Raw genomic sequence first — 14,672 nt, 5'->3', positions numbered from 1 at the left:
TTAGTTTAATGAAAAATCCCATTCATTAAAGGTATTCGGATCAACGTGTGCTACTTAAACTTCCATATAGTTGCCCTCCTGTTCCTGATTGAGCCTTGTGACATTGTGCCTATTGACGCTGGGCACTGTGGGAACCCTGTAGCTGCCACTACAGGCAGTAGCCCCTGGTTTCCTACAGCAGCTTGTGTAAATTGGTGTAGTGCCTGAAGGTTTGAAGGCCTATAGGTTTGGCAGTCACAATAATGGGCTTCTGCAAAGTCTCTTGACATAATGGTGACCCTATGCACATGGGTGTATGGCCTGAAACGTTGTCCTCCACCTGTTGTTGAAAAACATTCATTCTAGTAGCAAGTAAAAGAGTCCCGTTGCTACATACATATGTACAGTGCCTATTAATTTAGTATTTACCTACACAGAGAGGGTCAGAAAGATTGTTTGCCCTGGGAGGCCCTTGTCCAAACAAAAATCTCTCGTTGCATGCTTTTATGTCATGAAAAATCACAAGCCAGAATGCCACTGACACAGAGGGATTCTTGTAGATGGACTTCAACAATAGCTTAAGAACGCGTGCATTGCCCAGAGCCCCTCCTTATTTCACTCTGGCCCATCAATTCTTATGGCTATATTAGACCACAAGGTGTAAGCTTATTTAATATATAATAGAGTATACTAAGCAATTCTCAAAACTGGTGTACATTTTACTCTGTGGTAATAAGAGCCAATCACAATTTTTCTTTCATCATCATTATCAATGTAATCACCATCATCACAACTGGTCATGCAGTAGCAGTCACTACTAATTAACGATTGGTTGCCATGGGTCAGAACTGGCTACATATTCCTGCTTAGGATAACATTCCTATACATGCTTAGAATTTTGAACTGCTTTTTTTTAAAGATAATCTAAAAATAGAAACACTGCAGTTGATGATGGATGCGGCTAATTTGTCTGGCATTCTCTGTCCTGAAATATCTAAAGAATTTGTAGTCTCCCAGGTTTACAGAAATAGAATATCATACCTCTATTCACATATCCTCTGTACATCTTCACTATGAAACAAATAGTTGTAAACTTCTGTATGTAGTTTCGGTTGCTTTTTTTTGGCCCCGACCGGTTCCTAAAATATTGACACTGAGTATTTGGACACCATTATCAAATCAATGTACAAGGCAACAACCTCAATCAAGAGATAACAGAGGCACCAAGCACACAATCCAGGGACATCTGAAGAAAGGTGTTAGATTCTCAGTACAATGGCCTTATTTGGCTTTCTTAACCTAACAACTGCAGGACTGTACATGGATGATAGTGGCTAACTTGTTGCTTTCCCCTATGAAGTTAGAGAGGAAGGAGAAGGAAAAGGTAATTAGGAAGTAGAGGGGCAAATATAGAAGCAATTAGAAATGTAAAAAAAGCAGACAAAATGTATGATGGTGGCTAGCAGAAGAGAAAAGCGGTAATAAAGGTAGCAGGCAGGAGTGAATGACTTACAATAGAGAAGATTAAAGTAGATAAAGAGAAAAAAGGAATGTTTTTATGCAAACAAATAAGAGTCCCTGGCTACATTAACCCTCAAGTAAAGTATGTTTCATGCATTACAAAATAAAGGTAAAATAAATGTAGTAAGCCTGTGGGAGGTTATACTGACAAATTATTGCTCATTAGTGAGATCATAATTTAAACATTGCATTAAGCTGAGGCCCTGCCCAGTAAAATAGTAAAATATACAGTAAAATATAAAAAAAAAAAAAAACCTGTTCAGAGAAGTTCAACCTAGAGGCTTCATGGTGTAAATAACAACACATGTCAGGAAAGGCTCAACATGTACAGATTAGAGGGCAGAGAGGTGATAGGCCAAAAACAGTCAAATAAATCAACCAAATGGGGTTCTAGAGGGGAGGGTTTTTGAAGAGAGAAGATGGCTAGACCCTGGGCACATGTCATGAATCCGAAGGGAGGAATATTAATGGTTAGCATAAGGAAAGCTCTCTTTGAAGTAATATATACATGAATAGCCTTCTTGCAGGTGTGGTGGGTCAGGAATTCAAATACACAGATGATGACATAAAATGCATTTCTGAAGACTTCCAACAAAAGCCAAATGAACCATTTAATGTGAAAACTAGATAGACCATTGTTTCCTGCTGTCAGTTTTCAGCTTTCTGTGTTAGTGTTTCTTATAATTAGACACACTTTTTACACCCAGGGCAAACTGCAGAGAAAACAAGCTGCATGACAAATTCCATGCAATTCCTACACGGTGATAATGACAGGTTTAGCACTGAAAGTTACTACCAATTCCCTGGGGAAACGTTACTGGGAGGGTAAGAGGGGTTCTTTCAAAAATGTTGCCTAACAAGTTGTGACTAAATTTTCTGAAAATTCACATTTTTAATACTGGAAATGGAAACCAGGCAGGGCCGCTGCTCCCTATAAGCGGAGTATGCAGTCTGCATAGGGCACCAACTCCCAGGGGGGCACCATCCCAGCTGCTCAAAAAAAACATTTTTATATATTATAACATACCCAACACTGTCCCGCCAGTTTTTATAGCGCATCCCGCTGTCCCAGATAGTTGTCTATGGGGGATACTGGGGGCTCTGTGTGTGGGGCCCCTATAGTAGGTGTTTTCTTTATTATTTTATTTTTACTTCCGTAAAATTTGGGGGAGGGGGCACAAAAGTAAATTTCTGCTTAGGGCACCCATTTGGCCAGCAGCGGCCCTGAAACCAGGCATATGATTACTAGCTGGGCTGCTAAAACTAGCTAACCATGACTCCCTCATCTACCTTCATTCGTTGGATGACTCCTTCAATATGCTGCCTAGTGTGGCTAACACAAGCAAAGGGGAGCCTTGTGAGAAAGCCCTCACGTTATCCAGTTTTAGTTAAATAAATACAGTTGTATAACTGATGATAAATGACAAAGAGGCAAATACTCTCACATCTGCCACCTGCAAGGACTGGAGTTTCAGTGAAGGTGAATATGAATGCACACTCTATCTGCATGCAAATCAGGGCGCCATTGTAGTTACACGAATATGCTCTATTTAGTATGTACATTTACAGTAACTCGAAAAAGTTCATTTGCTGCATAGAAAATCAGAGCGCGCAAACTAAAACATTCGTTCCACTTCAAGCCGAAAGCAAATTGATGCCCCCCCCTCAAATTGCACAGCACCTCAGTGAGCGCACAGTGGGAAACGAGAGTGGGCGGGGCATTGCTCTCTTTCCTTTGAGCAGACGCGGAGGGCGGGGCTTTGCAGAGTCTCCTTGCTCACCTGCGGCTTGGACTCGCAGACTGTTTCTGTACTTTTGCGATACTTTCTGTTGGGAGTTTGTACAAGGGAAATTGGGAATCATTTGACTGCAAGACTCCGGGACTGAGTGAATGCAGGGCGTTTTCAGCTCTTACTGAAAAGGTGAGATAAGAGTTCTAGTAGTTCTAGCGCTAGTAATGTCATTAGTCCCTGCATAGCGGCATCCCCAACCTGCGGCTCAGTTGCATTCCAGCCTCTCCCAGTCATTGCCTTTTCATCTAAGTCAAAAAGGTACTACTAAACCTTGCTTACAGGGCGATTTATCTACCCATGTTCACCTGGAACGTCCAGGGCTGCTGGGATTTGTAGTTCGTAACGTGATGGGGGATATTGGGTAGACGTCCTATAAAACTAGGAACTTTAGGCTCTTGTAAGCCGGCTGTGAGTCACTTTTATTGGGGCTGCAGCCTGCGGGGCTACTTTGTTTGTCTGGTTACTATAGAGAAGCTTTTATACTTGGGAGCGTTTAACTGTTTGCTGTATATACACCTATCTATATATGTAACCTGTGTGCGTCTATATGTATGTATATATCCCCTTCATTTGTTTTCTGTTAGTATGGAGTAACCTTTCTTTTAGTATGAAGTAAAAAGGCACTTTTAAAGTTAACTTTTGCTTTCAGAAAAATAGTTCTATAGTGTGTTCTGTTTCTGTTGCAAATCTGAATGTGAAATAACTCTCTGCTTGCTGCAACTGGAAAGCAGATTGTAGTTGATTAAGATGTCAATGATCCTTAGATTTCTTTTAAAGTCGTTCATAAGAGGTTCTTTACTAAAAAAGAAATATATCTCCAATATACTTTTATTAAAAAATAAGTACTATTTTTATGAAAAACCTGATTTGTTGCTGTAGAATTCCCCCTTCTCTGACTCCTGCGTGTTATAACAAATTAGAGCTCACTTTGAGCGAAAAGTGTCTTTGCTTCCCCCACTTAGATTGGGATATTCCCAGCTGTGGGTCCTCTACTGTTTCTGAGATGCTGTGCTAAAGTTTCCTTCCTACATCTGTTCGTCTGGTGATCAGTCATTTTCCAAGGAACTTGTTGTCATGTGAAAAATGTCAGGCTGGTAATTGCTTAGTAATGAGGCAGGTGGTATGGTAAACATTGTACTCTTCTGTTATGGCTAAACTCTACAAGCCTTTTTCGCGGATGGCGTCAGATCTGCAAAATGCATGGGGCCGAAGTAGTGACTTTTTTCACTTTGAAATACGTTGACTGTCGCTTGTAGACACAGGAATAAAACACCAACCGACTATCTGGTCCGACTTAACATTACAGCCTAGGGAGATCGGATTTTGTTGGATCCCACAAAATCTCATGCTATTGCATTTAGGATCAGATTAAATCTGTTCCACAAAATCTGATGAAAAAACGCTTGTTGAGTTTAGCCCTTAGTGTGTTCTTTGTGCATGGATACATTTTATATTGTACAAGTGGTTGGTTATTCTGCTGCTCAGTATTAAAGGGACAGTAACACCAAAAAATGAAAGTGTATAAAAGTAATTACTATATAATGTAATGCTGCCCTGTACTGGTACAACTGGTGTGTTTTCCTTAGAAATACTACTATAGTTTATATAAATAAAGCTTCTGTGTAGCCACAGGGGCAGCCATTTACAGGAGAAAAGGCACAGGTTACTTAGCAGATAACAGATAAAACCCCATTATATTCTACAAAGCTTATCTGTTATGTGCCTGTGCCTTTTCTCCTTTTTCCCAGCTTCAATGGCTGCCCCCGTGTTGTCATAGCAGCTCATTTATATAAACTATAGTAGCGTTTCTGTTGCAAACTTACCAGTTTTACCAGCGCAGGGCAACTGTACATTATATTTTAATTACTTTAAAACACTTTCATTTTTTGGTGTTACTGTTCCTTTAAGATCAACAGAGCAATCCAAATCCATCAAAGAAGACACAGTGACAAACTAGCTCCCAGTGTTTAATATTATAAACTGAAATTCTAAACCATGTGTTCATCAGTGGTGCGCATTTACAAATATAGATGCTAAACTACACCAGTGCAGTTACCCACTTTAAGTAGTTGGTAGTTAGTTGTGAGCTATCTTTATACTTATAGTGGCCATACAGGTTACAATTAAGATTTGTATGCTCCTTTCATGTTTAGCGCTAAATTGTCATATATGCAGGTAGAAACAAAAGAATTCTTCCCCTATCTGATGATTCAGCACTAAATGTTTGCCTGTGCTCGGGCACCTTCAAAGTACCTAATGAAAATTTTTCATCCAGCCCCATATATATCAATGGGACATCAGATATTCAAGGACTTTGCCGATATCAGTTGCCTCGTCATACACATTTCTATGTTGGTAAATCGGCTCCTATATCTCTTTGATGACAGATGTGGATTGTTTTGTGGCTTTGGTACAAATTTTACAGCAATTATATTACTATTGCCTGTGGGGGCTGGAAGCATATAAAACATCAATGATGCTCAGAGTTGATGTCCATAATAATGTACAGTGTATTACCTAAAAAATAAACTACCAGTTTTCCACAAGGAAGGTTTAAATTGGGAGATTTTTATTGCCTGCATCTTTCCATAGCAGCTGTGATGTTCACCTTCACACAAGATGCACCGTATTGAATATATTGCCAGTATAAAGTCATTAGCAAAAATTGAATTTTTTTTTTAACTGTTTTTATTGTTTGTTATTCAACAGGGTAAATCACATTTAAAGCATGTAAGAAAAGGAAAAAAAAAAAAAGAAAATAGAGAAGTAAAGTTATGGTCAGGTTAGGGGTTTGGGGAGGGAAGGATTGGACTCTCGCCTGATTGTTATTATAGGTATAGTCCATTTCTCTTGTTTTAGTTCTGACATCAGAAGTGTTTCTTAAAGTTGTCTATGTTTGCATCTGGTGGGGTTGTTGGATGTGTTAATTTTCAGTCCATGTGATCCAGGGAGACCATATCTTTTGCAAAAATGGAAATTTTATAAGATTTTAATCTATGAAAATGCCACATCTGACACATCTGCAGAGCCCTGGTACCTGACTCCTATAGCCTTCTCAATGGCGCCACCTATGTTACCTTAGTTGGTGTTCAGGAACTCCTGTACATACCCTGGCTCGTAATGTGACATCACTGCCATATTCCTATTGGCAGGCTTTTTCTTCTCATGTTGTGATCCTCTTGGCCAAAGAGTTCACTGCCCCAGCACCCAAACTGAGAACAGAGTCCACTTGATCTTAGAGAAAAAGGACTTAAGTTATGTGGCTGAAAACAATAGTGCAAGGTTATTTGGCCTTATACATAGTAACATAGTAAGTTAGGTTGAAAAAAGACATACATCCATCAAGTTCAACCTTAATGCCTTTATACAGGTATAACCTACTTAACTGCTAGTTGATCCCAAGGAAGGCAAAAAACCTTCCTGATTCCAAGATGGCAATCGGACCAGTCCCTTGATCAGCTTGTACTAAGAGCTATCTCTTTATTCCCTCACTTGCTAAAAAGCCCCTTCTTGAAGCTATATAATGTATAAGCCAGTATGACTGGTTCAGGGAGGGAATTCCAAAACTTCGCAGCCCTCACAGTAAAAAATCCTTTCCGTATATTTAAACGGAACCTCCTTTCTTCTCAATAGAGTGAGTACCCTTGTGTCAGTTGGAAGGACATACTGGTAAATAAAGCATTAGAGAGGTTATTATATGATCCCCTTATATATTTATACATAGTTATTATGTCCTCTTCAGTGTAAACAATCCTAACTTGCCCAGTCTTTCTTCATAACTGAGACTTTCAGTAATGATTTAATATCATTTTAAATGACAACCACTTCTGCTCTGTGTATTTAGCAGAAAACATAATGCCCCAAGGACTGCTCTTAAAATTTAGGGCGTTTGTTGCCCCAGCATATATTTGTTTCCTGCACTAAACATCGCATGAAATAACATTATAGTCACTGTTACCCAGGGGTTCAACCACTTGCACACGTTTTGGGTCATTAGAGATCACTAGATCCAATATAGCATGGTTTCTGGTTGGCTCCTCAACAACCTGTGACATAAAGTTGTCATAGTTTATAAACTCGTTCCCATTTACTGCCCTGGCAGTACTACTGATCCAGTCAATGGCAGGATAAGTAAAATTCCCCCAAACTAGCAGCCTTTTCTATTTGCAACAGGAGCTGAGCCTCCTCCTCTTCGCTCACATTAGGGGGTCTATAGCATAGCCCTACCATTAATTTGGTGGACTCTTTACTATCTGTGAGAAGCTCAACCTTCTAAAACTTGGCTTCCGGTCATTTGAAATAGGGTGATACGGGGTTTGCGAAGAAGCCGAATCCACTATGCGACGATCGATTTATCGATCCTAGCCCCACTCCTTCCTATACAGAAGGAAGGCAGGAGGAGGAGTCGATAGTCACATAGTGGATTCTGCTTCTTCGGCATCGCCGTATTGCTCTATTTCAAATGACCGGAAGCCAAGTTTTAGCAGGTATTTTCTAATAAAGCCTTCAAAATAATAGATGGTGTGCAGGATAGGGCAATTATTGGGGCAGGGTAGAATAGATTTTTTACTTAAAGGAAAAGTAACACTAACTTTTTTTAACAAACAGACACACCCCTCCTCCTTTTCTTTTGCCTCTGTCCCTCCAGAACAATGTATAGCCTCCAATATTAACTGCCCAGTCATGTGACTCCTTCGACCATGTTTCAGCAACGCCAATCACATCATATTATATTTTTTCTAATTGGGTTTTTGTTCATCAGCACAACAATTCCCTGTTTATGTTTATAACTGAGATTTATCAGCCCACACTGGAATATTGATAACATATCTGTAACTTTCCCACAGTTTTTTTAAACTAACCCTTATTATTATTATTATTGCTTATGTCTTTGCTTTTTCAAATGTAAAATGTAATTATACATTAATTTAAAAATTATTTCAAGTTTTTTTAATGTAATTCAATTAAAGCTACGTTTGTTTGACCCCTTTTGTTCTTTGCACTCACCCCTGGTCTGACTTTTGAGACGAGGTAGCAGAAATCTGTTTCCATTGTGTTCCTGGGCTTCAAGTCCCTCTGTGCTCCACCCACTATGGAAAGCTAAGGAATTTAACTAGAGGCGTGAAAGCATAATTTTGCTTTTTTTTATAGGTCTCTGGTAAGGCCTTACCTTGCGTATGCAGTGCAGTTTTGGGCTCCAGTTCTGAAATGGCATATTAATGAGCTGGAGAGAGTGCAGAGACATGAAACTAAACTGGTAAAAGGGATGAAATAATTAAGGTTAGACTTTCAAGGTTTGGGACACACAGACACGCACACAGAATGCTTTACAAGAAAAAAAGTTCAGGCAGCAGAGCTGGGAAGGTACTTCTTTTCTTAATCCAGGAAGTGACATACCCCATTTCACTCCCATTTCCTGTTTGCTGGATAATATGGTTTTCCATGTATGTGGCCACATTGTGCATAATCCTATTGGTTGGCTGTTGGTGCCAGTTGGTAGAACTACTCCTTAATTTTTCACGCTTGTAGTTTAATTGTGCACGTTATTTCTAAAAGTTGCTACGTTTCATTTGTGTCCTTTACATCCATTAAAATCTATTATAGTTGAAGTTTTTCAGAGTACAGAAAAACAGAAACATTCAAATGTTTAATTTGGTTATTGCAAGTTGTAATAATGTTATATTTTTAAATGTGATTATGTTGGCGAGACTGATTATGCCATGTGATGATGCCGTCATTATGAAAAAATTACTGCATCCCTTTTCTAATTTTTTCTTAATCTCTTTCCAGCTCGCCATGGAATGGAATGAAAATCCAGAGGTATCTTGTGACTTAGCATATTCTGAAGCGCAAAGGTGGATTGAGGTAAGACTTGCTTTTTTTTTAGTTTGGTTTCTAGCTGTTGCTGAAACATATACAGCAGATGGTACCTTCTGAGCACCATAATGGATTCATAAATGTGCTTGGCACATTGCTTGGATTTTGCTGCTGAAGCCTGGTATCATCCTTCTACATTTTTTTTCTGAGTACAGCGCCCCCAGGCCTTCCGCAAAATCACTGCCGCTGTTATTCTTTAGTGCCTATGGAGAGCAAGAAGTCTGGTTGCTCCCTATTCTCCTCTGTGGGAGCGTGCAACAACTTGACTGCCTAATGTGCTTCTTTATTTACAATATGAAATATAACAGACTGTACCAATATTTCATTTTCTCTTCCCATTTACACTACAGCTTGTGTGAGCAGAGTTCTCACATTTTAGCTATGAAAGAGCAGTTGTTACACTTATGTCTGCTCGTTTAAATAGAAATGTAATTCTTTTGAAGCTGAGTTTCCTTTGTACCTGGAAACTGTGTACTTTGTGTATTAATTCTATGGCATGTTATCTAAGTGTGCAAGTTGTTGAGTTGCATGCTCAGAATCTCATAGGTTTTCAGTTAAAATCCCTTTATGCAATTTCAGTATACAGTTGTGAGTAGTTACCCCAACTATTGCTGATATGCACAAGCCTAGAGCAATGCAAGATTATCCAAAAAATGGCCTGTTTCCATTTATCTGGTGGCAGACAGCTCACATATTTTAAATATCCAAAGTTCTCAAAACAAATAAAAGTTTTTAAAATAGTGGATGTTACAAAAACACTTTTGTTCTAGACACAGCATGCAGTTTAGTTATGTTTTTTCCTTTAAGGGACTTCCTTTTCTCATTCATTCACATCTTTTTCCCAGGATCTTGCATTAGTTGAAAAGCTTCCCTGGAGCAATTACTTGTATAAATATAATTCACAAAGCAGCACAGGAAATATTGATAATCTCTACATATCGCAAACACGCAATATGAATTCTCCTGCTCTCACATGAGGATCCGTTGTTTATTATTAGGCAATATACACTTGACAATGTAGAATGAATGTTCTATAAACCTTGGCTCTTTGATGTCTCTTGAGGTTGGATCGCTTTTATCATTTGTGTTTTCTCATGACTGAATTTTCCTTACATCTGGAATGGGCTTTGCATCATTGACTCTAAACTGGTAACGCAGGAACTTCTTTATCACAGACGCTTTGAATTCACATGCTTGAGACTTGGGGGCTGATTTACTAACCCACGAATCCGACCCGAATTGGAAAAGTTCCGACTTGAAAACGAACATTTTGCGACTTTTTCGTATGTTTTGCGATTTTTTCGGATTCTTTACGAATTTTTCGTTACCAATACGATTTTTGCGTAAAAACGCGAGTTTTTCGTATCCATTACGAAAGTTGCGTAAAAAGTTGCGCATTTTTTGTAGCGTTAAAACTTACGCGAAAAGTTGCGCATTTTTCGCGTAAGTTTTAACGCTACGAAAAATATGCAACTTTCGTAATGGATATGAAAAACTCGCGTTTTTACGCAAAAATCGTATTGGTAACGAAAAATTCGTAAAGAATCCGAAAAAATCGCAAAATACCGATCATTACGAAAAAAACGCAATCGGACTCATTTCGACCCGTTCGTGGGTAAGTAAATCAGCCCCTTGGTGTTAACCTGCCCTCCCTTGTGGCTCAACTATGCTCAGAATCTTGTGATGTTCCCTGCTGAAGCTTACTGAACATTCCAGAAGATTTTCTGGTTGTAAAGCTTTAATATGCTTGGTCACTAGCGTTTTTCTATACCCTGTCTATACCCAGCTATAACCTTCCTCTCCTATGCTTTACTAATAGTACCTTAAGGCTAATGCCAGACGAGGCGTAGGGCGGATATTTTCGGCAAGCAGTCACTCCCTACATGTAGCGGAAATACGCATAAAAATGTGAGAGTTTGAAAGTCTTGTGTTTTTATGCGCATTTCCGCTACATGTGCCTGCACCCGAGCGTATCCCATTCATTCGGGTGCAGGCACATGTAGGAGGCGTAGGGCGGTATTTTTAGCAAGCGCTTGCAGAAAATATCCGCCCTATGCCTCGTCTGGCATTAGCCAGTCATACACTGACTGATTCTGTACAGAATCCAAAGAGTTGGCATATAGGCCAGCATTCTGTTTAGGTCTTGTTGAATTTCTTATCTGCCAAAGCACCAAGCATTGGCTGGTGTGCAACTGACTGTCCATGGTACATAAAAACATCAGTAGGGAGTGACTGGCATGCCATTACTAAAAGGGTATAAATACTGAATTCACTATATTTGACTGTATAGAATAATTACATATTTGAATGTAAGCACCATGGTGAGCATGCTTGGACATTAGCAGTGCCCTACTGCAGTGATCCCCAACCAGTGACTCGTGAGCAGCATGTTGCTCACCACCCCTTTGATGTTGCTCTCAGTGGCCCTAAAGCATGTGACCATTTTTAAATTTCTGACTTGGAGGCAAGTGTTGTTGTTGTTGTTGTTTTGGGAATCCAAAAGTATTTTTCTTAGTATGATGCCTTGAAGTGGACAGCCTTGTACGGCGTATGATTTAAATTAAAGGGTTGGTTCTGCCTTGTATAAGGTGGTATAATATTTCTTGCAAGAATATTTGGACTGACTGCATTGAGTAGACAGTTAAATGCTAAAGAACTACTTAGTTCTTTAAGTATTGTCTTTGGCAAACACTTTGATAAATGCTAAAACATGAGCTGGATCATTAAAGAAATCCTGTATTATCAGGTGAGTAAAGCACATCCATTAAAAAACAAACCATAAAAAAACAAACCAAAATCAGAATTACTAGTTGGCATAACGTGGCAGGGAATTATTAAAATGTAAAGCATAATATCCCATGAAGTTAAATTGATTAGAAAATAAAGTTAGGTACTTACCAGGATTGGATACTATTAATGCTTTTGCAAAAATTAAATTTTATTGGAATAAAGTTAGCAAAATCACCAGACAAGCATCTGTGCTCATGTGGTCCTCTGGGGTGTTGGGGCCAAATGACTGCACCAGCCCTTTTTGGCCAAAGCCAAAGATTGAATCACAATAGGGTCTTTCCTGTTGAGTCAATAGAAAGCACCAGTCCAAGGCTGTCCTTGCCTGACAAAGTTTTTAGGCTTGCATGATATATATCTGGATTATCACTGGGTATCTGTTTGTCAGGCCATCCTTTGTCCAACACATGAGTAAATAATCTTTCATATTGGTTTGAAGTGGGTGAGTTAAGGTGGCCATACACGAGGCGATTTCGCTCGTTGTGCGATGAACGATTAATTATATCGACAAACGATCGTATGGCGATCGAGTTCCCATACGATATGCCATCCACGGGCAACGATAATTCGGGAAAGATTTCGTCGCATCATTATCGTAAAATACGTACGATCGTACATCTACGTACGATCGAATGTCGTTGACTTCCGCTGCTGGCAATCGTGACATGCGCAGAGAACAATCGTTGAAAGACAAATGTCTGACACTCACACCAACTGGCAGATTTTATCGTTAACCGACCAAAATTTTTAAACCTGGCCGATCGATTTTGGGGACGATAATGTCGGCTCGTTTAGTGGGCCGACGATCGTTCGTACACCACCAACTATACGATAACTTAACGATAGCATCGGATTGTTCGGGAATCGGTCGTTTGTAAGTAAAAAATCGGTCCGTGTATGGCCACCTTTAGAAGCTAGTGTTGACCTATGTATGGCCAACATTAATTTAGGAATGAAGTATCCTCCCTCATTTCGCACACAAGTTTACAAGCTGTTTAAAACTGTTACTTAGGTCAATACATGCTCCTCTCTGTTTAAAACTTGTGCTGAAACACTGCTCAAGTTTGCATTGATGCTTAAGGTATGAGGTGCAAAGTACAGGTATAGGACCCATTATCCAGAATGCTCGGGACCAAGGGTATTCCGGATAAGGGGTCTTTCTGTAATTTGGATCTCCATACCTTAAGTCTACTAAAAAATCAATAAAACATTAATTAAACCCTATTGGATTGTTTTGCATCCAATAAGGATTATTTATATCTTAGTTGGGATCAATTACAAGGTACTGTTTTAATACTACAGAGATAAAGGAAATAAGTTTTAAAATTCTGAATTATCTGATTAAAATGGAGCCTATGGGAGACAGGCATTCCGTAATTCGGAGCTTTCTGGATAACGGGTTTCCGGATAAGGGATCCCATACCTGTACTGGGAGTACAAATAGGAATAAGAAACCCTGGAAATTACACTTGCCTTGAGGCGGAGTTACTTCAGTGTTTCATCTGTGTGTTGCTTTTTTGAATATTGCACTGTTTAATTTCTGGAGCCAGAAGTGATGCTGTGGTGGAAATCATGCAATTTGTAGCTACACTGGGGGAATCTGCAGCTAATACTGTTGCCTCGGTTTGTAAATTGTAACTTACCAACCAGCCTCAGAATACTCACATGCGCTTGCTCACCTAAAGTTACCTTGCCAAGCAAGGATAATCTGTTCCAGAAAATGCTAGTGTTTGCATTAAAGGAGAAGGAAAGGTATAATCTGTGCGGGGTGCCAAAATGTAATATAAGAGCATTGGGCAAATACTATTATGGCAAAATTATAAATAGCATGCAAAGACATTGTCAGTATCTCTTTAAAGTTTGCCTTTTCACTCACATGTGCAAGAGGCGCAAAGAAGGAGGGAGGGAGAAGACCACTCGCTCACCGGTCCGGACTACCAGGTAAGTGATTACAATCACTGAGGGGTGCCTAACATTTGGCACCCCCCCAGTGATTGTACCTTTTCTTCTCCTTTAAAGGAGAAGGAAAGTCATTTTGGCATATTGCTGCCAATAGATTTGCCACATTAGTGCCACCTAGAGTTAAGAGCCCTAGAAGCTTTCTGCGTTTGCTTAAGACAGCAACTGCCATTTTAAATAGCTTCCTGTTTGCAGTCTAGCCCTTATAGCCCAGATCAAAAATTCCTAAGGGAGGGGTTAGGGAGTTCTTAGCATTCTTGTGAGAAGGGGAGAGCAGGAGAGAACTTGCAGACTCTGGCCCCAGGAATGAAGGATTTTTTTGAGAAAGGAAGTCCGATACCCTAAGGAAACAAGAAATCCTGTGTTTCTTTTGATATAGGACTCAGTGCAGCCTTTCTGTGAGTGCTTATGGCTGTATTTACATAGACCTTTCTGATAAAGCTTATTTAATTTTTACCTTTCCTTCTCCTTTAAATTGCTTGTGTTTTCTGCCATTGACTGACTGCCTTTTTTTTTGTGTGTGATTTTCTTTATAAAAAGCTTGCTAGGTTTTAGTTGGCAAGTTTTTATTTATTTTTAGAAACATCTTTCAGGAAGAAAACACAACAAAAAAACAACTGAGAAAAGACAGATGAATTAAAGAACTGAATGTTTTCTGGCATTGGTTATCTTGCACCCTGCGCTTAACCAGTAATCAATATTTCCCCAAAGTGTGCTGCTCCTCTCATGTAACTCTCTCTCTCCAAGGATTTAGGG

At 39.5% G+C, this 14,672-nt stretch overlaps 1 protein-coding gene across 15 annotated transcripts in view; it reads left to right on the top strand.

Annotated features, from left to right (window-relative positions):
* Nucleotides 1-3,201: 3,201 nt before the first annotated feature.
* lmo7 (LIM domain 7 protein) overlaps nt 3,202-14,672 on the top strand; it is a 115,994-nt gene continuing 104,523 nt past the window's right edge. For 14 of the 15 annotated variants that reach the window (XM_031897102.1, XM_031897101.1, XM_031897105.1 and 11 more), the window contains exons 1-2: nt 3,203-3,422; nt 9,084-9,158. In XM_031897102.1, the coding sequence (XP_031752962.1) occupies nt 9,090-9,158 (69 nt within the window). In that variant the 5' untranslated portion in view covers nt 3,203-3,422; nt 9,084-9,089. Of the gene's footprint in view, nt 3,423-9,083; nt 9,159-14,672 lie in introns of all 15 variants that reach the window. The other variant, XM_031897103.1, reaches the window with a different exon arrangement.

The sequence above is a fragment of the Xenopus tropicalis genome, chromosome 2 (genome assembly GCF_000004195.4).
Source record: "Xenopus tropicalis strain Nigerian chromosome 2, UCB_Xtro_10.0, whole genome shotgun sequence".
NCBI classification, from domain to species: Eukaryota; Metazoa; Chordata; class Amphibia; order Anura; family Pipidae; genus Xenopus; species Xenopus tropicalis.
Note: the sequence above shows the minus strand (reverse complement) of the source record. Positions and strands in the feature narration are given on the sequence as shown.